Source organism: Pieris rapae, chromosome 20, assembly GCF_905147795.1.
Source record: "Pieris rapae chromosome 20, ilPieRapa1.1, whole genome shotgun sequence".
In the NCBI taxonomy this organism is placed as follows: domain Eukaryota; kingdom Metazoa; phylum Arthropoda; class Insecta; order Lepidoptera; family Pieridae; genus Pieris; species Pieris rapae.
This window is the reverse complement of record NC_059528.1, coordinates 1,101,050-1,125,424: the sequence shown is the minus strand read 5'-3', so window position 1 is coordinate 1,125,424 and position 24,375 is coordinate 1,101,050. Positions and strand designations below refer to the sequence as shown.

Genomic DNA, 24,375 nt, shown 5'->3' with positions numbered 1-24,375 from the left:
TGATGGTGTGCCACGATCAACCGCTGCGTTCCACGAAATTATTCTAACAGCCAATGCTCAGTTGGATGGAGACAAGGTGGCAGAGTGATGAGTCCGTACATGCTTAATCGATGTTTTGTGGCAGGCTTAACTACCTGTTTAATTCCAAATACAAAGCGCAGCAGAAGTTTTGATCATTTATCTTTTATATTTACTATAATATTTTACGTATTGTTTATTTTAATCAACCCTTCACTTAGTAATGTTTCAATTTTATTTCGTTTTCTACTAAATGTAAAATTTTCACACCATACAATTCATACTTGGCAAATGCACTTAATGGTTATAAGGTATATACGACAAACAAATTATTTTATAACTAGTTCTTGACGAGAACTGTTTCGTCCACGAAAATGTTCGTCTAATTAAGTCTATATTCAATTTAATGACATTTTTTTATTTATAACAAATGATTTAAAATACTAGGTCATAAAAGACAAAACATTTTTTTTTTCATTAAACATTCCAATATATTAAATTAATTACTCTATAAAGTAAGGAGCTGTGGATCCAGCGTTATTTTTGGCAAGTACAGGTTATTGAACCATTGTCCTTCGGTTATTTGCTTCCTTTTTTGTAAAACAGGTTCATGTGGCCAAAACGAATGCACTATTATATTTTTGACTTCTTTGACCTACTTAGAATAAAAATATATAAGCTCAGCATATAATTGCCGTTATCTGTGTTGTTTTTAGCTATTTTTAGCATCAGTTGCCTCAAAAAAAATTGGATAAGATTTAGATTATTCTTTTTTTTCATTATTCATGAGTAAATAAATATAACGTGATGCTTTCCAACTGAAAAAACACAATTTCTACAAAAATATGGGGTTCCGACCAATTTACTTTCAAACACATTTTTTTAAAATTATTCGTTTAAACTCGGTTGTAAGACACGGTCATACATGAAGATCATTAATTTTAAAATATAGCCATTAAAATTACCGGCGCTGAAGAAGTTTAGAAAATACACTATCAACTTAACAACTAGAATACTGTTTCTATCAAATTATTTTAAGCTATGATAAATATAGATAATTTAACTTAAGTTAAAACTATACGATTAGACTGATATAACTTTTATGAATTGGGGAATAAAGTACTAACAATCTTTAATAGTTGCGATAAGTTAAATTTCGTTAAAACAAAGCAAAAGACACAAAATATTGGTCTCAAAAACAACACACGCCATACATACAAGAGATTTAGGCTTTACAAAGTGTCTTTACGTGTATTAAGTCACTTTGTAATGCCTAAATCTCTTAAACTCTCCAATAGTAATTAAATCTTTCAAAAACGTTTCTAAAGAATTTGGTAACACATTAAACATGAACTTCGGTCCACAGACACTTCCTAGGCAGACATCATACGCCACTGAACCCAGCTTCAATTAATCAAGTCTATTTAATGTGGAACTAGATTCAAGTTTAAGAATACGACCCTAAAACTGAAATATAGCTGAAACCTGTATTACGGTCGAAGAACGAATACTGCACGTTCGTTAGTCGTTCTTGAAACGTCGAGTAAGTATGACCAGTGGTTTAAGTTAATGTGTTGGTGATAGTTTACAGTGGTTTATCGTTTATAGTTAAACTATCAGAATTTGTAAGTATTAACTTGAATTGCAATATTAAACTTATAATATTATCAGAATAAACAATTGAAGATTTATTATTTAGATTTTGTACTATATAAAATTCATAGTAATTATTAAAAAAGTAGTTAAATTTTCTTATATTTAACATAGTAAGGAAAAGTGAGTTATAACTTTTATTTTTGAATCTCTGCTAAATAGTTAAATTTTACCGGTTTCTTGCAATTTTAATCATTTCATACCAGACTAAGCTGACTTATTGAATTTTAATGTTATAAAGACAAAAACGTTAAACATTAAAATAAATTTGTTAACATTTTAGTTTCTTTTGAGTTCATGTTTATGTATATATGTTTTTTTTTATTATCTTTATTTATTCATAAAAAAGTTACGAAGCAGCTTTATGAAACCTGAGATTTATAATAAATAATAATATAAGAAATAATGACGTTGTTTAATAATTCAAATGTCACGAGGCAATAAGAAATTTTTAAATACATGGAATAATAAATTTATATTTTTCACATAAAACAAATATAAAACATACATAACAGTAAGTACACAAACCTTGCTTACAGTATTAAATAAGAATATGTATTTAAGCAAATGTACCTTTAAAATTGACTTTTGCGTGTCGGCCATCGCTGACTTTCAAGTTATCTATGAATGCATAGAGTAACGAAATACGCTTTTAGCTTTTAATTGATCTAGTATGGTTAAATTGTCTTAAAGGGTAAGGTTAATTTAGAGTCAAAATTAAACTAAGCAAACTCTTGTACGTCAAAAATTAATCTGATTTGGACATAAGGTCACATTCGCGTCGCGTCCAAATTTTACCCTCAGCGCCAAGTGTATGATTGTATGTAGAGCTAAGAAAGAGCTTTAGTACTTTGTCCTGACATGAGCATCACAATACTTAAATAGACAAAATATCTGATACACACTTTATATTATTGTAACGTATGTTTTAAAAAAATAAATATGTGCGAGATCTGTTGAAATAAAAATCTAAGTTGCTCGTTGATTGCAATTATCTTTTATTGAATTTAAAATAATTACATTAAATAATATTCAAGAAACGCATTTGTTAATAAAAATATTACAAATTGTGTAATAGTCATAAGATATCCCGCATGGGATAGGTTCGAATCTGTGTAGGCAGTCTTTCCATACCTACCGAATTATGTGTTGTTCTCTATATAGGCTCTACCTAGGCTAATCATCGTTTTGCATCATTTTTGGATCATCTGTCCCGTTTCCCTCAAAGCAACCCCTGAATATAAAAAGACCCGTTAAAAATATGGCTCGTATGACCATGCTACTTGATGATATCTTACATATAAAATTTTCGTGTCGCGGTATTTCCCCAAAGCAACCCTGAATATAAAATGTCCCGTTAAAAAAAAATGGTTCGTATGACCATGCTCCTTGATGATATCTTACATATAAAATTCTCGTGTCGCGTTATTTCCCCAAAGCAACCCCTGAATATAAAATGTCCCGTTAAAAAAATATGGTTCGTATGACCATGCTCCTTGATGATATCTTACATATAAAATTCTCGTATCGCGGTATTTCCCCAAAGCAACCCCTGAATATAAAATGTCCTGTTAAAAAAATATGGTTCGTATGACCATGCTCCTTGATGATATCTTACATATAAAATTCTCGTATCGCGGTATTTCCCCAAAGCAACCCCTGAATATAAAATGTCCTGTTAAAAAAATATGGCTCGTATGACCATGCTACTTGATGATATCTTACATATAAAATTTTCGTGTCGCGGTATTTCCCCAAAGCAACCCTGAATATAAAATGTCCCGTTAAAAAAAAATGGTTCGTATGACCATGCTCCTTGATGATATCTTACATATAAAATTCTCGTGTCGCGTTATTTCCCCAAAGCAACCCCTGAATTTAAAATGTCCCGTTAAAAAAATATGGTTCGTATGACCATGCTCCTTGATGATATCTTACATATAAAATTCTCGTATCGCGGTATTTCCCCAAAGCAACCCCTGAATATAAAATGTCCTGTTAAAAAAATATGGTTCGTATGACCATGCTCCTTGGTGATATCTTACATATAAAATTCTCGTGTCACGGTATTTGTAATTAAACTCCTCCGAAATATTCCGTTAGGTCTATGAACCGAACCTCGATTTTTGATCCCCCTAATTGTTTAGGGTGGTCCATCTCTAAAACATTTTTTATGATACAGCTTACAAAAATACATATAAACCTATATTTTCACCCCTCTACAATCAACACCTATGTATTCTTTATTTGTTAATTAAAAACTTATGACATGAACCCTGAGGTTTATAATTTATATAGAGAAAAATTCACAGAAAACTTAAAAAAAGTTTTCATTCCGTCTCTTAAACTCTGGGATGCATAGCAAAATGTTCCATGTTGATATGTATAAGCTGAGTAAAATCACATTAAGGAGAAATGAAGTTCACGGGTGCAGCTAGTTCTATATATATAATGATGTAAGTAGAAATAAACTTGAATAATTTACATTTGACAAGCAAACTATCTATCTAAGAAGTCTGTGTTATTGATCGCTCGATCGATAGATATGTAAACCTCATTTAGGTATTTATCAGCGTGTAATGTTCTATTTTGAAGAAGAAAAATAGCTTTGTTTAATTTTTGGTTGTATTATTATTTTAAAAACATGAATTGAATGCGTATTGTCATATAACAGACTCTGTTTGATCACAGTTTGTTCTGTGCAGTTGAGTTCAAAAAGAATGTTATCACCATAACTGATAACTTAGGTTTTGCATAAGGCTTTATTTATTTTACATATCCCCCGGATCTTTTAATTATAATACAGTTATCGCACACAGTTTAGCTCGCTTGAATTACATACGGGGAACATGAAAAGACAAATCAATGAAAATAATAAAGGAAATATTTTTTTTAAATTTTAGTGCCACTATTGTTACAATATATTATGTGGCGTCTAGTGAAACCACAAGAATCACAAATATGTTTGGTTTATACATTTTAATTTAGAAAAAAATGAAATAAAACGAGAAATGTAAAATTAGTTAAATCTAGGGTTGCTCCTAAACAAAAATTATTGTTCCTAAATAAAGCTATTTGTATTACTTTGAATTTTAAAATAGTTTGCCTAAGTATTTCCTGTTTTTCTTATAAACATCTTATATACGTAAGATGCGAAGGACAAAATGTTCACAGGACAAGGTTCTCACACAAATCGATAACAAGTTCTAAATTCGCATGCAATTACGTTATGTTAATTGACGTATTTTTATAAGTTTATATATAAATTATTATAAGTTTATATATAAATTATTATATATATATGAGAACATTTTTTCTTTACATCGACAAAAGCTTCATAGAGTATACACCCTCTCTCTCTTCTCTCGGCCTACACCCTCTGTCTTCTTTGCTGATGAGTAGGGATGCCTACAGGTTCGAATTTAATTACATGGAATAAGTGATACCTAGATGATCTTATGTTCCAAAATAAACGAATTTTTTTATATACTATATAATATTATATAGTAACTCTATCTATTATACCATAATGAGTTCGGTTTGAACGCCCTGATGTTTTTGACTAACAACACCGAAGAAGGAGATTCCAATGCACCATGCATAAACTGTAAAAACGAACAAATTAAGATTAAATCCGTATTAAACATTTACTTGAGCGGTGAAAGAAAACATAGAGTTATATATATATATATATATATATATATATATATATATATATATATATATATATATAGATAAAATTAAATGTGTGTACTTGTATTATAAAAAAAATATCACCAAACATTATTATTATTATTACGAAACAGATACGGAAGTATGATATCAAGTGTTGTACGCCCAAACTAAATAACTTATCTCAATCCATTTTTGGCCATCTGAGGTAGACATTTTAATCCAAATATTATATAATAGAGTGCCAATAACCAATCAATGGATTGTAATAGCCATCTGTCGGATCGGTGTATGACATAGACCTTTGTATGAAAACGACAGTTCAACTGTGTCAATATCCTATCTATTTGATATGTTTTAAACATAGACATGTATATTTTAATATCATTTGTTCGGTTTTATTTACTTTATTTGGTTTATATTGATCATCAAATGTGAGAATAAAGTGCTAAGAGATTGCATTCTATCCGTCGACGAAAATGGATTGTCATCGTAGCTTTTGATTATTGGGATGCAGATCGTAGATCGATCGACTGTCATAGTCTTATTGAAAACAATCTGAGACGGTGGAATCATTATGGGTTTGGGGCGTTAGTGACTCTGTTTTTGATCTGACAAGGCTGTTCTGTTTGGACCTCCGTTTTTGTGTTTTTAATGTAAACCGTTTTAATGTGGCATTTGTTTTTGTAAATCGAATTCCAAAAATCAGCATCCGGTCTGTGTTTTAATGCATATTGTATCTAAATACCAGTTTGATAAAGTATAAAACATAATATATACATTTTTCTAAGACAAAATCTTCCGAGTGCGAATTGTAAGCTTCGTTGGTGTCGGTTAATAAATTCATTTTTGGGGTAGACGATGCAGCGGGAAAGCGGTAGTGAAGAACGCACTCCGCTGGTGCAGCCCACCTATGTCTTCGAGTCCAGTCTTTCCAGGAGCTACCAGAAGCGCCTGCGCAAGTTTCAGTGTGCTGTTTGTGTAATTCTTATGTAAGTATTAAATTAATTTTGGTTAAATCTGTAACGTCGGCCGTTTTAATCATTATAAGTTTACTTGTCAACAGCATAATTCTGACAGTTACGATGTTGGTGACAGTTGGATATAATCTGACAACCGATGACGTCACAGAATCACCGCCTATGGCGAACCTGACGGCATTAAACACAGATTTGCAACCGCTTCTCAAAATGTCTTGGCCCTTACAAGGTGAGTAAATTATAGATGTTACAATAGTTCAGCTTAACAAGTAACCGTACGTATAGTGGAGCTATCGTATTGATAGATAGATGCACCGCTTCGTAGATGTATTTGATAACTAAAGCACGAAAATGCTTCGAGTAGAATTAAACGAATATCGTGTACTACTACACGAATCGTCGCAAACTGGCAATTATATTGACGAATGTGAAATCTCGTGCTATGACCTCTGTTCCTCTGCGTTTTACAGAATAGCAGCGGAGATTTGTGTAAACGTCAGATTTGATACTCTCCCTTCAAGAGCTTGTAATTTTGACCGTTCTGACTCTTAAAACTTTGCATTTAAGTAACTGTTTCCTAATATTCATTGAAGTGAAACTTTTTTAAGTTTTAGAGGCGTATTAAGGTAAACGTAAATTCTGTCGTAAAACGTCTTGTGCAGTAAACGCAGATTTTTATTTATTTAAATTATCATTAGCATGTATACAGTGTGAATACATATAATGTAATGTTATATTATTAAAAAAACAATGGCTCTTGAAGGTTGCTATCTGCTTTAGAAAGGTTTAAAACAATCACTAATTGGAGTTCCGCATTGAAATAAAAAACTAATAAAAGTTTATTATGACAACAGTCATTCGGAATTGATAAACAACAAAATTATTTTGCTCTTCATTTTTTCAACTACGCCAATTTTTTTATAAACAAAAATATTTTGACGCACGCATAAAAAATATTTATATTAACCGCTTGGTGGTCTTCCAAACACAGAGACTAAAATGTCAATAAGTCATCTTATGATTACGACACATCCTGATATTTAAGAGATAAATGTGAATCTATAATCTCTAACCATAGATTGTAGAAATTCATAAATTGATCTTACTTAGCTTAACTTCGCAAAGTCACTTTTTGGTCTGTCGTTACGATGTCCTGCAAACCCATAAATGGCCCTACGATTTTGATTTCTGCGTATTTTCTCTATGATTTTAATATTTGTATAGTAGTCGTTATTCGTCCTGTAATGTGACACGTCTGCGACGACCGCAAACTATCCAAGGTATGTTATGTGATAACTAGATCAAGGATATATTAGAAAGTTTTCAAATAAGTTCTAATCTAGAACATTCTATTTTCTATGAAAATTTAGGATTATTAGAGAAATGTATGCATTTATAAATACTTACAACTCCCTTGTAATGTTTGTAACAAGAGAAATTTTAAGCAGCATAATTGTGTTCCATATCTTCCATATCCATCCATATCTTCACTTTACTCTATAAATCCTGCCCTTTACAGAACATGGTTCCCCATGTTCAATAAATATAAATAAATAGGCAGGTAATTTTATTTTTGGCAATCTACCTAGAACATTTACTTATTAACTGCCTGGAATGACCCTTTTAAAAATTTCAATTTTCCATATTCCAATATAAAACCTTCATTTCTTTCATCTCTTCTTCATTTCAACTAAAAACCGTTTTAATATAAGTTTGTTAGTTTTTCCATACCCGCTGTGCAACGCAAACTTAGATTATCCTAACTTACTTAGCTTTTATTTAATGCTGGACCTGTTTTATGAGTCATAAATTTAAAAAAATACTGATTTTATTCTTACGTTTGTTAGACATGTAAAAAACGAAAACAAATAAATCCATATAATTAAATCGATAATATGTAAGAATTTATTAGCCCAAGAATAATGTGCGTTACTATTGTTATATCGTATAAATGTTGACAGCTAGATATTATTTTAATAGAATCAATGAACGAGACAATTTTACACTTAAGTTTGCTATAATTTATGTTTTGATGGTTTTTTTGATCGAATGAATTTAATGTTTCCGTTCACCAAAATAAATATGTGTTAATATATTTAATTTTGAATTATTCAGTCGATTACCGAACGTATGATTATTTTGACGTAAATTCAAATTTGGAATCACCACAAGACCAGAATTTAAGTCCGTTTCGTTTAGAATTACAGATTATTGCATAACATTGAAAATGTATTAAAAACTACTTAATGTGTATAGCTGGAAGTTTGTTAAGTGATTTGCTATTATTTAAACATTTAATCACTGATACTATACAGATATAGGTTGGCAACGACAGTACTAAGTAGTTTCATATATAAAGGCCATCTATTACATCTATATATTGTGTCTAGCTGTCAATGCTAACGATTATTAGATATATTTGTTTTTATATGAACAATACAACATTACTTGTATATTTTGAAGAATAATATTGTTTGTAAAATTTATATTTGAAATTGTCATGTACTTTAGAATAGATAGAATGGAACATATACTGTGGATTTTTTTTTTATTTAAAAAAACACTCCTGCCTTAACAGGTGACCCTAAATTGACACGAGTGAACAATAATAATACACTTTACAGAAACACAAAAAAACAATCATATGAAATTACACAAAACAGTTCAAGAAATTACTAACTAACAAATAATATAACTTTTGCCAGCTCACTCAACGGACAATGAAAAAGGTCCGCGAATCTATGTATTGTTAAGTAAATTAACACACCGAATGACATGTGCCTTTTGCAGAAGGTTAGTCCTAGCTGTGGGCACATGAACGGCGGAAGATGTCGCTTTCTGACATACTCATCAGGCACATTGAAGCTAAGGTACTGAAGTACTGCCGAATTACAGTCCTCGCCATGTAACAACTTTATTATGTTCATCACAAGCGCGAATTCTCGGCGTACTCTTAGCTCGTTGTAGCCTACAGAACCAAGAATAAATAATTTTGGATACATGAGTGGATAGAAAGGATACACACCGTACATCCTAAAATACATATGCCTCAAAAATTTATTTTGTTTCCGATCTAACATCACCATATACTTAACTTCATATGGAGCCCAAATCGCTGAATTATGCTCCATATGACTTCAAAATGGCGTAGTGTAGTATACTAAATATATAAATTATTTTTGGCAGAGTAAAGTGTTTCGCTTTTTTCTATAACAGATTAGAAAAACTGGAAACATAGCTATATTATAAACATAATATACTTTCTGTAGAAGTTTGAGATGGAGTTATGTTTTTTGTGTGTATTCGGTAATAATAGAAATATATTCTAGGTCCTCCTTCACCGGAATGGCCGACCAAACCTCCAACTTCAGAAGCGATAGCGTCAGCAGTAGCTCAAGGAAACGATGCCTTGCAAGAGCGACGGAAGTTGGAGAGTTTTCTGACACCTTTGGACAAAGATTCACCAGCATCAAGGGCACAGCGAGCGGCAGCAACGTCAGCAGATATCAAACCTTTAGCTGACTCTGCATATGCTGCTGAGCAGGCTACTAGAAGCCTTATTAATGGGTAAGTTGGCTTACGTGGTTCATGGTTCTATATTTAACCCTTGGTCAAGTTGGGTTTATGCTTCTCGTTCACACGTCTGCTGTTTCAATTGTCCAAAAACTTGTAGATTCAGGTAAATTGGGATTGAGATTGTAGAATTGCAAGACTTAAATAAATTAAGAAATCAGTTATAGAGATAGAATTAAATACTTGTAATTATTTTGGATTTTTAAAATAGCAGATGTACCTATATGATAGCACCTCTAAATGCATGTTAAAGTTGTTAGAATAATGTATTATTTCGAATTTTCAAGTTTATCAATTTATATTCACTTTAAACTCATTAACCTGGCATGCATCATGATGCATGATGCACTCTCATAATCATGTAATTAGCATATCATGTACCTGCGTATTCCATATTTTTGGGAAGTAAAGTCACCCTTTGTGATCTCCGAGTAATTTTCATATTTAATATACTTTAAAAAAAGTATACTTTCAAAAATCTAATGCTCAAAAAACAAAAGTTGAGTTTCATTGTACTTTTTTTTAATGGCTTTAATTTGTGCCAACTGGGCACAAGGTAATTCGCCAGTGTCGTGTGGAAAAGGCACGAAGGAGATTGATCGGTGAATTCATTGTACTTAAACATTTTACAGATTGTGTCATTTATCAGCCATTGAAGTCAAATTAAATTTACTTCTTTAATTACCTGTGATATTCAACCGTCTTTTGTTTTACAGTCTCAGAGTATCAATCAATTAAAATATCTATATTCATATAGGTAAACAAGTACACTTATGAACGTCAAAAAAATTAAATTAATTGTAAATTTACATTTACTACCAGTTCGCAAGTCAAGGGCGTAAAGTGGGCAAGAACTGGGAAGAAACTTTCCGCCACTCTTTTCAATCGCCAAGTTTTTAATACAAATTGTTTGAACTGGAGCAAATGAATCCCAAGGATTAGGATCATTTAAGTATTCGTCAGATTTATAAAAAGTTTTATTGATTAATATACTTTACCGAAATAATTTATCATAACTTAATCCGTGATACTAGACTATTTCATTCGTAGACAATAGAAAAATACTCGAAGATCAAGCATGTTACGCTTAGCATAAACAACTGTTTGGTAATGTTTCTTCTAGTCCTTGTTAAGTATGTTGTAGTATTTATAATTGTGTGATCTTAAACCAATAAATACTGTTTCCTTACATCTCGTTTTTCTGCGCTCACCTCATTCCCATTGCCATGACGCTATAATAGTTACTTCCTGGGGGATTTATAGAGGACCTAAAACTATTTAATGAATACAAAAAAAAAACACCGAAAATATACATCAAATTTAAAACAAGACAAAATATATTATATCCAAAATATACATAAAAAAATTGCGTATATGAATGTGTACTTATCAAAACTATTGTAAAGTTTTTGCAGGTGATTATTTTTTGTTAATTACCTAACGTATTCGAAAAAATTAATTTAAAAAAAAATTAATTAATAATAAAAAAAATTCATGGGGTAGGATTCATTATGAAGTAAGGGTGGCTCTTGTACGTTTGCTAGATTTTGACAAAAGGGAATCTAGATTCTGAATGACATTCCGCATCAAAGAGGTCGTTTTATTCCCACCATAGCACTTAAATTACGCAATTAGTGGTTTCCCAGTTTTCTCAAAACTTAAACCAATAAATGCAAATCGCATAAAACCTTTATATTAAGATTGGGACTTTGGCTAAAACAAACAAGATACTTTACAATATTATATTTTATTTTCTTTAAAAACGCCGACACGTTAAAAACAATATTGGATTATATATCATATAGGTAATATCCAATAGGTAAGATAATATATATATATATATATATTTAGTTGATAAAGGGCACACACTACGCTCTGATCAAAAATTAATCAACAATGAGCAGATAAAATATGCAAATCGAATTATTTTAATTCAAAAAAATGGTAATCAAATGTCAAAAATACCATTTTTTTATTTTCCCACGTAATTGACGTCATTAAGCGTGGACTCGCGTTTTGTTTTTATTGCGCAACTAGACTTGTTGAACCACTTTATCGGATGTTTAATAATTAATATTTAGTTTATTGTGAACTATCTGAGAGTAAAAAATATTGTGAAAGAATTAAAAATGATTTTACTCATTTAAATTAGATTCATCCAACCCATTCATAAAAACTAAATTGATTATTTTTGTTCACATTAGTTACAATTTGACTAAACTACTAACTGTAGTTAAAGTATTATGAGTGATTTACTGAAAGTTGGTTGCTTAATTATTTATTAAAACAGAAAATCAAAAATAAATACCAAAAACAAAGCTTCAAGTCTAATGGAATCGAACAAAAGACAGTGGCATTAATTATTTAACTTAATATAAGTCAACAATATTTTATTTTCGGGTACCAAAATTCCGATAATATGTAGATGGCGTAAATACCACATTTTTAATCATAATATAGTTATTTCATCTGCCAACTTCATGAGACAATTCTATATACGATGAAAATAAAACGTAGATAAATATACGTATATATCGGTTAAAGAAATTTAAGAATTTAGCTTTTCATATTGGATCTATTGTGATATTCAATAAATCCAATCAGAAGCTACAACCATTGCAACAAGGAACCATCATACCAAATAACTGACTATGTGGTGAAATTATATTTAAAACCAATTGTACCACAAGAAAATTTTAGTTTACTCAAGAGTAGGTACTCTCGGTACATGGTGTCAGTTATATAATAAGCTTTGAAACTTAAGGAATTCCACGTATAATGGGATCAGGAATATTCTAATCTGAGCAAAGATCAAGTTTTGTGTTTAATCTGGAGCAAAACTAGGACTGTATTTACATTACTAATTGGATGACAGCCGGCGTGTCCCACATCGACTAATACTGAACGACCTAGTCTTCCGGCCAATTAGTTGAATTGCCGAGGACCTAGGAATGGCTAAACTTGGTCCTTAGAAATGAAATTTCTTATTAGGTGGTCTATCGGCATAAATCTCCATTACAAGTGAAAGGATTGGTTTCCCCTTTCCAAAAGCTCGACCGGCGTAGTAATGTCACCTAGATAAAAGCATCGGACGGCTTTCGTTGGAGTTTTAATATACAGTACCTGGATGGCCGAGCTTTGCTCGGTATTTTTTTTTTTTATAAATTGTGTTTTTTGGAAGTTATATTTAAGTACGAATTACATACTAATAAAATGATGAAATATGAACAATATAGAATATATATGCTGGAATAGCTTTAGTGTTGTTGTGTCGTTAAAGCAATTTAAAAAAATAGTATTATTATTCGCCGATAGATGTCAGGAAGATTCATTTTTCAGTATAAATTGGGACTATTCAAACACCACCTTTTTGTTGTTTAGTATCATTTATTCGCCCCCAAAACCCCCCGTATACTAAATTTCATGAAAATCGTTGGAGCCGATCCCGAGATTCCAATTATATATATACAAGAATTGCTCGTTTAAAGATATAAGATAGTGGAATGGAATAATATCCTTATTCCAACATTTGATCGCGCTCCGTTAAAAACTCTTAAACTAAAATCATATTTACGTCGCAGTTTTAAGAAACATCTACTTACTCAAGTGATGAAGTTACCGGTGATCGTAAGAACATTTATTGTTCTTCAAAAGAACTTCATACAGCCAGGCATAATAATGTAATAACTATAATACATTAATTATATCCTATTTTTACAGTTAATTATTACATTAGTAATATAATAGAAAACTTATTATTATTACTTATTACTTATTAAACTTAATATAAAAATTACACAAAAACACTAAAAAACTTAATGTTTTTTAAACCGGAACCTAAACATTTTTATCTCTTATTATAAATAATGCAATTCATTTGAATATATCCGTCATATTTAATCCCAATCTACGACATTGCAGAACATCCAGAACGTGGGAGGTCAACAAACTCTAATTAATACGTCAAGGATTATATAATTTCCTATACCACCCGTAATCCCGATATGTAACCCGATACACGAAACCTTTTGCCTAGCTTTAAGGCTTCACCGGCTGGACCAAATGCTAGATAATTCAATTGACAATCGGACCGGAACGTGTTAATTTACGTAATTTTGATCGACACTTCCGGATTAGAAACCTTTTGTTATAAAAGAATTGTAAACAATTAAACGATTTGTCTATGGCTTAAAGACAGAAGACATACCCTTAAGTACATTAAAAGCCTAATATATAAACTTCACGGTGATAGTAATTTTTGAAGTTGTATTTCTTTTGGGAAAATGATGATAGTAAATTTTTACACTGAGCGCGGCGCGCGCACACCGTTACGAAAGCCGACACACTAAAGTTAGCATTACTATATTTTTTTTAAAGTCACAGTTATTTAAATAAATTTTATTTAACTACATAATACGTTATAATAAAACTTACAATGTACGAAATACCTTTTTTCAGAAGTAAGTTTTTGTAAGAAGTATCACTTCTTACGCGTGTTCGTAAGTAGGTACACAGTACACACTCGTTTTTTTATTTTGATTACTTTTGGGTTGGCTTTTTATGAAACAGTTATTAAGCGGGCAGAAGGTTAACTAAATGCTTTTCACCACATCATACATAACGCTATATCTACATACGTTAAAATCGATGTTTTCTAAAATATATGACAATTATGGTAAGCATAAATGTTACAAAAAATTTAAAATTACCAGCAATATAAGCAATGTTTTTTTAATGTGATGGCGTGACTAAAGTCTTTTAGTTTTCTATATATTATCTCAAACTATCAAACAAAATTAACACAACATAAATTTTCCGACGCGCACTATTAATAAATACACTTTTTTCATTGTGTGAACGTGAAACATGAAGAAAGGTACGTACCATTTTTTGTCACACTTCTATGTGACATATTTTCTGATAGTGGTTCACATTTCAGAACCAACTCGTCCCTCATCGACGGCAGTGTGGGAGTAGGTCCGATTATCAATGGCTTCTTCCCTGAGCCCAGATACTGCAGGCCGCCAACTGCTGCCTGTGAAAAATCACGATACAGAGCTCAAGATGGATCCTGCAATAACCTGGAGAACCCACTACGTTGGGGAGTTGCAAATACACCTTTCAGACGGGTCCTGCCACCCTCATATGGCGATGGTTAGTATAACGATCAACGTGAATTTTAAACTTTAAATATTTGTAAAATCAAATAGCGCTATCAGTTTTTATGTAACTTTCACTTATAAATTTGTATACAATATGTATAATTCAAATTACAAACTAAACTTTAGATGTAATAACTTAAATATATTATTAAAAGGAGTCCCTTTAGGCAGGGTTCGGAAGATACTGGCAACGTTCCCACTTTGAACAGCTAGACTAATTCTTTGTCCAAGGTAGCTCCAGCTCTTCGGTCTCCTGGGATTTCTACTAACCTTTTTGATATTTCCCTAAGCCTTCTTTCCTCAAACTTCGTAAGAGTTTACAAAAATTCGTATTCGTCATATACCGAACGCTGCCACTCCCGTTAGCCCCGCGGTTTCTCAAGAAATTTGTGTTCCAGAAGATCTTGCTAGACACAGAATTGTCTTATGATCAAGTTGCTGGGCTGAAGACACTTTAGAGACAACTTACCCTCGTCTCCTTTTAAGAGTCCTTAACAGGAGATGAGGGTCCTTCCTCACTAGTTAATACGCAACCCCTGAACGATACAATAATCTTTAGAGTCCTTACATGGGTGATATTAATTTTCTAGGTTAAAAAACCCATGTCTTGAAAATTTTTCTGGTAATATTTCTAGGTCCATAAGACAAAAGTTACCATAATTTTGTGTTGGAATTTTCAGGAATCAGCTCCCCAAGGGCAGGCGTTGATGGCGCAATGTTACCCAGTGCTCGAGACGTCAGTGTGACCGTCCACAGACCAAGTTATGCCCACGACTCTACCTTGACTGTGATGCTGGCCGTATGGGGGCAGTTCATTGACCACGATATTACTGCCACTGCCCTTAGTAAAGGTACCAATAATAACATACTTCATTTCTAATATTCGATTTAAGTAAATTAATATAAACTTTATCAATGCGATATTGTACTCGTATTTAACGTACCTAATCGACTATTGTACTGTAAAAAAGTGAAATATTTCATTGATATTAAAATAAAATAAAAATACTTATGGAACATAACATAACAATATACAGGTATCACTTATTCCACGTCATTAAATTTGAACCTGTCATCGGCAAAGACAGAGATTGTAGGCCGAGAGAAAAAGCCGTCGTAAAAAACTCTCGGTACTCTTTATATTCCCACAGCACAACCTGAGATAACAATATGTTTAAAGAACATTATTTCACAAACATATAAGTCGCTATATCTACGTGCAACGAATTTATCCCGAAGAGAGAAGAGAAAAAAAAGCAAATAGTTTTATTAAATTGCTTAATTTTTTCGCAACTGTATTAAAAATAGTTATTCAATACACGTGTGGAACCCTCATTGCAATGACAGGCTTTCCGCACTTGTAATGAAATATACTATTTTTTTTTTATATTTTTTTCAGGCGAGAACAGTTCTTCCTTACAATGCTGCAACACCAAGGGCCCTCTCCATCCTGAATGCTTCCCGGTGCCGCTGGATCCAGAAGACCCTTATTACCAAGACTATAACATTACTTGTATGGAATTTGTTCGATCTGCTCCCGCACCGACATGCCACTTTGGTACGTAAAGCAAAAAAAAGGAAAAGAAAAAGAAGTATGAGTTATAGTTTATTTATTCATTCAAGCGATCAAATTTATATTATCAGCAACTACTATGTCTTAGGTATATTATGTTAAGAGGTCTTTTATAAAATAACATACATTTTTATTGAGCTTTAAAAAAATGTATATTTTTATAAGAGAGAGAGAGAGAGAGTTATTTTCGAGTTACTTAAAATAGTGAAATATATAATTAAATAAATAAAGAAAAGGTTACTATAATAATAATATAAACAGTATTCAGATATATAACAAAATTCCAGATCATGTAACAAAACTTCCGCTACATAAGTTAAAACTTTATGTCAAGGAAACCCTAATAAAAAAAGGATATTATACAGTTCAAGAATACATAGAAGATAACAATGTTTTATGATATAGTGAGATGGCGTAAATTGACATGCATACGTGTACAAATTGTACCTAAATGAATATTACTTTTGAAAGTATTTATTTTACCTAACTTACCGATTTTAGTGAGATATAAATTTGTATTCACTTTAAATAAATCCATATTTAACTAAGCTGAAGTGTTTACAAAATATATGCATCAGATTCATATTTGGACTTTGATACAAGAAGGGAAGTTCCGAAGAAAATTCTACCCGCAGCGGAAGATGTACATTTCACAATTTCCCTATGTTAATTTCGATCCAATTCCTAGTTACATAAAAAAAATTATGTTCCTTTAGGTATATATTATTTGCGTTCCCTTGACAATCTGATGCTTGAAACTTATACTGATATAACTATATTCCATCACCTCTCCTTTACTGTGCATAGTATCCTTTGGAGTTCCAAAGAGTTCCTTGCTAACAGAGCTTGATATCAGATAAGCTCAGATAAATTTATTTTAAAAGCTTATTTTTAAGCCTCGTAGATATATTAATTATGACTAATTAACCCTAAGATAAATTAGTTTTTTAGAGACTTTAGTTTAGTATTTCATAATTCTAGTGTAAATTTAAGTTTTTTTTTAATATTTATAAGCTACGTTCCCTCACCAGGTATGTTTTTTTATATTTTTCAATACTACAGTTGCCTGGATGTTATCACTTGTTAACGATAGGGCTGCCCTCTGCCTAAAAACTTAAGTAACTTGTATGTAACCGACGTGTAAAAAAAACTTATTGTAATTTTTTTAAGAATGTTTAAATGTAACCAACTTATTTCTCCAGGTGCAAGGGAACAGCTAAACCAGGCTACAGCATTTCTGGATGCGTCAGCGGTATACAGTTTTGCGGAGAAAAAGACTTGGAAACTACGGGAGGGCATACGTGGACAGCTCAGGATGCTCCGGATCGGCCATTGGGAGCTACTCCCACCATCAACGGATCCAAATGATGGATGTAATACGGTGGAAATGAACGCGAAGGGGCGTTACTGTTTTGAATCAGGTATAACGGTAATTTATACTTCAAACTAGGTGTATTAGTAGCGGCACGAAACTCTAGCGCTGACCGTTATTGCGCAGAAGTAAAAAATAAAGTACTTGAGGGGGTACTAGCGGAATGAAGAGCGTCGATTGGCTCTCCAGTCGCATTCCGGCCCCCGCACCACACTTCACATGCGCAGCAATCCCCTCCACGTATCGGCCAGCGCTAGACTTACGTGCCTATAATAGTACAAATATTGAAAACACATATTAGATTTAAACGTGTATAAGTATTATTCTAAAAAATCGTCTTTTTGTTTAACAAATAAAACAAAACATAATCCTTCACCGTACAAACGACTGCAGATGCACAAATAGACAGTTCAATGGTGTATGTCGGCGGTCGAACACACGATATGTTTTAAAAGGTTGGAGGCAGGAAGCTGAACAGTTCCTCTAACTTAAGGCCCTGTCTCAGCACGAATTGTAGCTGTGATGACTGCGGACTGCGGGCAATGTTAGGCGCGCCGTCCCTAATAACAATTAATATTACAGTTATAAAATGCATTTAAAAGAACAAAAAATTGGCTATGATTAGATTGTATTTTAGATTGGAGGAGGCCTTTGCCAAAAAAGGGCACACAAATGCACCAGAATTGGATTAAATGTAATAAAATACATAATGTAAAATATATCTGAAAGGGTATTATTATTACTATTAGATTTTATTTTAACGAGCGAAGTTATTCAAATCATCGTGAGATCATGAGGTCTATTCTGAGATCGGGTCCCAGTACTTGCAGGAATAGACAATCCTTTCTATTGAAAGTATAGACTATAGAACGTTGCTTTCTCGCTTGGACACTTTATAGGTGCCCAATATTGAGTGAAAGCCTTAAAACCTCTAGGCTAACACTACTCAATCCGGAGTTACTTCTTGCAGAACTAACATAACCACCCACGTTATATTTCAGGAGATGAAAGAGCAAACGAGAATCTACATTTAACCACAATGCATTTGATTTGGGCGCGGCAACACAATAGAGTGGCTGCTGAGTTGCTCAAGCTGAATCCAACCTGGTCTGATGAGACGGTGTTTCAGGAAGCCAGGAGGATCGTGGGAGCTCAGATGCAGCATATCACATATTCGGAGTTCTTGCCAGCTATCTTAGGTAATATGGCTACGTACATTAATTTATTTGGAGTTTCAGATAGAAGCTGACTGTTTTTGTATTTCATTGCAAAAAAGAGAATTTTGTTTTTGGACATCTTGAGTAATAAAGAATAATCACAATCACATCACCGCATGTTCGAATTCGAGTATGGCGCATGGCCAGCCATTGGCCTATATAATACATAACCATCGGCATACATAAGAATGAGCTTTAACAGAAAGATAAGTGATCTTCAAATGCCTAACATATGTTTGTTTATAGGTGTGGACGTGATGTGGGCTCTCAACTTGACCCTTCGTAGTTCCGGTTACTCTAATATCTACGATCCTACAGTGGACCCTTCCATTGCGAACCACTTCGCATCATCAGCCTTCAGATTTGCTCACACTTTACTCCCAGTAAGTAAATACAACGAGAGCGTGTAGGGCGACTAAAGCCTTTATTTATTAAGTTTACCACATCATACATAGAACTAAAACTACGGCATATTTTACATAACCTTCGATATAAAATAAATGACAATTAGGTGTTACAAAAAAAATAAGAAAATGCAATTAAAAGATATACAAGTTAAAATAAGCACACAACGAAATGAAATAAAATTACCAGAAATTTTTAGTAAATCAGAAAAAAAATCATCGGCAAAGCAGCAAATTATGTTCTAGAAAGGCACCCACCCAACCATGCTTTCTCTAAAACAAAAAGCCTTATTAAAACTTAGACTGAAGGCGGTATTTGTTACCACAGTTACGATATAAAAGACAATAGGTAAAAATGCTATTAGAAACGATTCATTGAATTGCGTGTATCTGACTGGAAATTGTATTGAAGTGGTCACTAAGAATTGGTACGGTTTGTCTGTCATTTGTCAGCATTTCTCGTCCAGATACGCAACAAAACTATTATTTTTTTATTTTATAATCAAATTAATCATCCTCTTGTCTCTGCGTTTTACATTATCACCTCCTAGGTCACCAGTTATGAAGATGCTACACCATTGGGAATAAATATATGGACACGATCCACACATATTATTTAATATCCTTTCCGGCATTTCCAAGTTTGATCATATAAAGACTTTCAATAAATATTTTTTTCAGGGTTTAATTCACAATGTAGACGTCAGTACCGGCACGGTTAGCTACACCCACCTACACGAGATGCTATTCAATCCATTCGCACTCTACAACACTGAGAAGGGTGCGAGGCATGCGGTCAAATCTGCCATGGACACGCCCGTTCATACAGTGGACCCACATGTAACTTCCGAGGTATTAAGCAAAACCCGATAAAAAGTTAATGTTCCCAATCCCAAAGGATTTAAATCTTTCTTAGCGTCAACGTAACGCGGCGTCAGACCCAGTTAATTTCTTATGTCAAAGTCAAAATAACTGTATTTATAGGTAAACAAGTGATGTGATGTGACACGTATGAACGTCAGAAAAGAAATTAAATGAATTCTAAATTTATATTAACTACCAGTTCCAGTCAAGGGGGAAGGGCAGGCAAGAAGAACTGGCAAGAAATTTCCCACCATTCAAATCAAATCATTTATTCCAATTAGACCACCTAAAATAGCACTTTTGAACGTTAAATAAAATATAAAGATGATTCTCGTTGCCCCTTCCTTCGTGTGGAGAAGAAAGGGCAAGAAACTCCACACTTACTCTTTTAAAATAGAATTTACAGAATTTGTATATTCTCACTCTTTTTAATCGCAATTTTTCAGTCATACAAATTGTTTGAACTGGAGCAAATCAATACCAAGCATTTGAATCATTTAAATATTCGTCTAATTCATAAAAAAGCTTTATAATAATATGTGTGAAGTCGTCGCCAATCGGCACTTTTTTATTAAACATGATTTGTTTTTCTTATTTTTGATTCGAGTTTGATTCGCGTTCTTGAATACGATCCAAAAGTATTTTACATAACACGATCAATCTAGGTAGAATATATGTACAGGGTTATAATGCCTGTGATATAATGTAACGCAAACAGTTTTATAGCGCAAATCCGTTACATCTTAGCAGGCGACATTAATATATAGAAAAATACAACATTTTGCTCCTAAATCATATGGCACTTTGTAACCCGTTTTCTATATATATATATCTATGTATGCAAATAATTTTACTGTTTACGTACAAATTACACAAGTGTGCTACATAGACGATAATTTTAGCTTATTTCAAATAATTAACCAAATCAACAAGAGTTTTGATTTAAACTATCTTTACTGTTCTATCAAAGCATAACGTAAAAACAATTCTCGCTAGGTTGCGAGACACACCGTAAAAAAGTAGGTTTCGATATCCATGTCGGTCAATTTATTCAGTCCCTACTTAAGTAACCTTCTGTCTTATGTTATAACGTAATTAGCTAACATAACATCAATCGGTTGTATGAGTTTTTTTGGAAGCCGTCATTAAACATTTAAATTAACTATACATCCAATGAGTATTTCTTACCCATTTAACTAATTGGGCACATTAACCTTACACCGTTCAGTAATAAAAGTTCCTACTAGAAAAATTTGTTTGTAGCTTTTTTTTTCAGTGTTGCTAGTTTTTTGATTACCTTACAAGCTTTATCATCTCTTTTCAGCTTAGCAACCATCTCTTCGAGCGTCCTATAGCTGTAAACTCAACACCTTCTACCACACCATCGGACCCTATGCTCCATCCCTGCGGTCTTGACCTGGTATCTCTGAACATCCAAAGAGGAAGAGACCACGGTTTGCCCTCCTACCCAGCCTGGAGGGAACTCTGTGGACTCTCAAGACCCAAGACCTTCCAAGACTTGAACGCCATCTTTGATGAGCTTTCTCTTAGTCGGATCTGTAAAATCTATAAGTACGTAAAATCAAACCTCACTGGTAAGATGTTATTAGTCCAGATAAGTACACAGACGCACGTCCATTGGTTTGGGGGAGTGCCTCTCTACTCCTAGATTAGGTACAGTGAAGGTTTAAGGGTTTATCAGCTTAATGGAGGTTGCCATACGGGAATTATCTATATATAAAATTCTCTTGTCTCATGTTTGCTGCCATACCCCTCCAAAAACAGCTCGACCGATTCTAATGAATTTTTTATGCATATTCCGGAAGTCTTAGACTACTATCTATAGTTCAAACCCTTCAGGGGTGTACGCCTCAAAAAATTTTTTTTTATTTTTATGATACAACATACAGAAATAGATACAACCCTTAATTTTCACTCTTCTATGATCAACTCCATTTATTTTATTATTGTAGATAGTTATTTTTTATTGAACTTAAAATGTTTCCTAGAAATAATATCTAAGGCAAAACGACGTTTGCCGGGTCAGCTAATAGATCAATATAATATTCTCAGTCAGTTTCTTAATTTTTTATTAACATTTTAAATGTGATGAGGCTTATGTAAAAAATCCATCGGTGACGCCGGGACTTAATCATTTCATCAGCGTCTCTTCTATACTGAAGCAATCAGTTAAATATCTATTTTTCACCAGGAATGTAGAAGATACAGATTTATACACGGGAGCATTAGCTGAGCAACCGAGAGGTAGACTCTTGGGTCCAACCCTTACTTGCCTCATCGCAGACCAGTTTTACAGGGTGAAAGTTGGTGATAGGTTCTGGTATGAGACCGGAGATCCAGATATCCGATTCACATATGGTGAGTCAATAGAATTTATTAATGATAAAATCAGTACCATAGCCAAAAATTTATAGGTAACGCACAAGGAAAGTGGAAAATAAAAGGGAGATTGAACATTTAAAAAAGACTGAAACAACTGTTGGGTGATCATTATTTTAGTGCACCTGCATTACAAAAATACGTGTTTAATGTTTATTAGTATGAATTACTTGTTCGTTGTCATAATGTTATCTGTGTAAAGTTTAACAAAAAAAAAACATTATACCACTTAAATCCTTAGATCAATTGTACGAGCTTCGCAAAACAACGCTAGCTGGAGTCATCTGTTCCAATGAGGAACTATTAGATCTCGCCCAACCAAGAGTTATGGAAGCCCTCAGTGCTACTAACCCACTCGTGGACTGCAAGGAACTTCCCCAACCCAGCTTCGAGCCCTGGAGAGAGGGGCCCATTGAGATGCCCAAGAAAAGCAAGAAAACTAAAAAGAACTAGATATTTTAGCCAGATTTATGTTAGCAATATGTTTTCTATAAAATACCTTGCCAGCTTTAATTCTCTATTGGTTTTTGTTAGAGTTAAAAAACTTTTAAAATGTGTGTTTGGTGCGTGATTCTTTAAAACATTAAAAATGCTAGACACCTATTAGTTTTTGTAATTATAATTAAGGTTTTAGTTTTGATATCACATATATTGTCGAATTATTTCGACAATTTTCAATCTTTAAATGATTTGTGGCTATTAGTTAACATTTTATTCATCATAATTGTATGCTTAGTAGAACCTACGTAGAAAACAAATATAATGTAAAGTCATTTAAATAAGACTTCCTTTTTCTTAAATCTATTATGGATCAAAGGACGTAATAACTTCATAGATAACTCCTGCCAATAAGTAAACGAATTGTCAACTGTCATATTGATTTTGAGCTAAACGTCATAATGATATACAAACTTTTTGCCGTGCCTTTTCAACCTTGTTGATTGTTCATCTTACCTCATTCTTACCTTGCCATACCCGTGCCATGTAATTTATAATATTTTTAAATACATTGTTATGAAATAATATGTGTTAACACGCATATTACACCTATAGTAAAACTTATTTATGGAACAATAACATAATTGCATTATTTATATGAAAATAATTTGCACTAGATTAAAGTTATAAAAGAATAAATACCTACATTTTTCATGGACGTACAAGTTTTGTTATTAAAAGTAAATATCACATAAAGAAGTTGATTAAAAGTGTATTTACATTTAACTTATTTACAGTGAAGTTATATTTGTGTATTTTTCTATATTTTATATGGTCGTACCAACGATAGATATTTAAAATAATTCCTAATATTAAAAGAATCCCTTACCTCATACAAATCTAGGATTATTTAGATAATTTTTAACATATTATGCAATTTTAATAAATTTTGTTTTTAAATTAAAGGGTTTTATTTACTTTCTTTCCTACTTAACCTTATCACTTGTGACTACTAAATAAATCAATCAAAGGCACCACAACCTTTTTAG

At 32.6% G+C, this 24,375-nt stretch overlaps 1 protein-coding gene across 1 annotated transcript; it reads left to right on the top strand.

Annotated features, from left to right (window-relative positions):
* Positions 1–1,556: 1,556 nt before the first annotated feature.
* On the top strand, positions 1,557–23,953 carry LOC110994999 (peroxidase). The gene is made up of 14 exons (XM_022261959.2): positions 1,557–1,643; positions 6,202–6,335; positions 6,410–6,552; positions 9,653–9,890; positions 14,836–15,050; positions 15,739–15,909; positions 16,458–16,616; positions 17,834–18,052; positions 19,005–19,202; positions 19,467–19,603; positions 20,306–20,476; positions 21,813–22,060; positions 22,701–22,867; positions 23,130–23,953. Exons 2-14 carry the CDS (start codon positions 6,205–6,207, stop codon positions 23,339–23,341), a joined length of 2,409 nt encoding a protein of 802 aa, XP_022117651.2. The 5' UTR covers positions 1,557–1,643; positions 6,202–6,204; the 3' UTR covers positions 23,342–23,953.
* Positions 23,954–24,375: the final 422 nt, after the last annotated feature.

Coding starts and splice junctions, on each gene's coding strand:
- LOC110994999 (XM_022261959.2), top strand. CDS start 6,205: ATGCAGCGGGAAAGCGGTAGTGAAGAACGCACTCCGCTGGTGCAGCCC. Junction 6,553..9,652: donor AATGTCTTGGCCCTTACAAG/GTGAGTAAATTA, acceptor AATATATTCTAG/GTCCTCCTTCACCGGAATGG. Junction 19,203..19,466: donor GTTCTTGCCAGCTATCTTAG/GTAATATGGCTA, acceptor GTTTGTTTATAG/GTGTGGACGTGATGTGGGCT.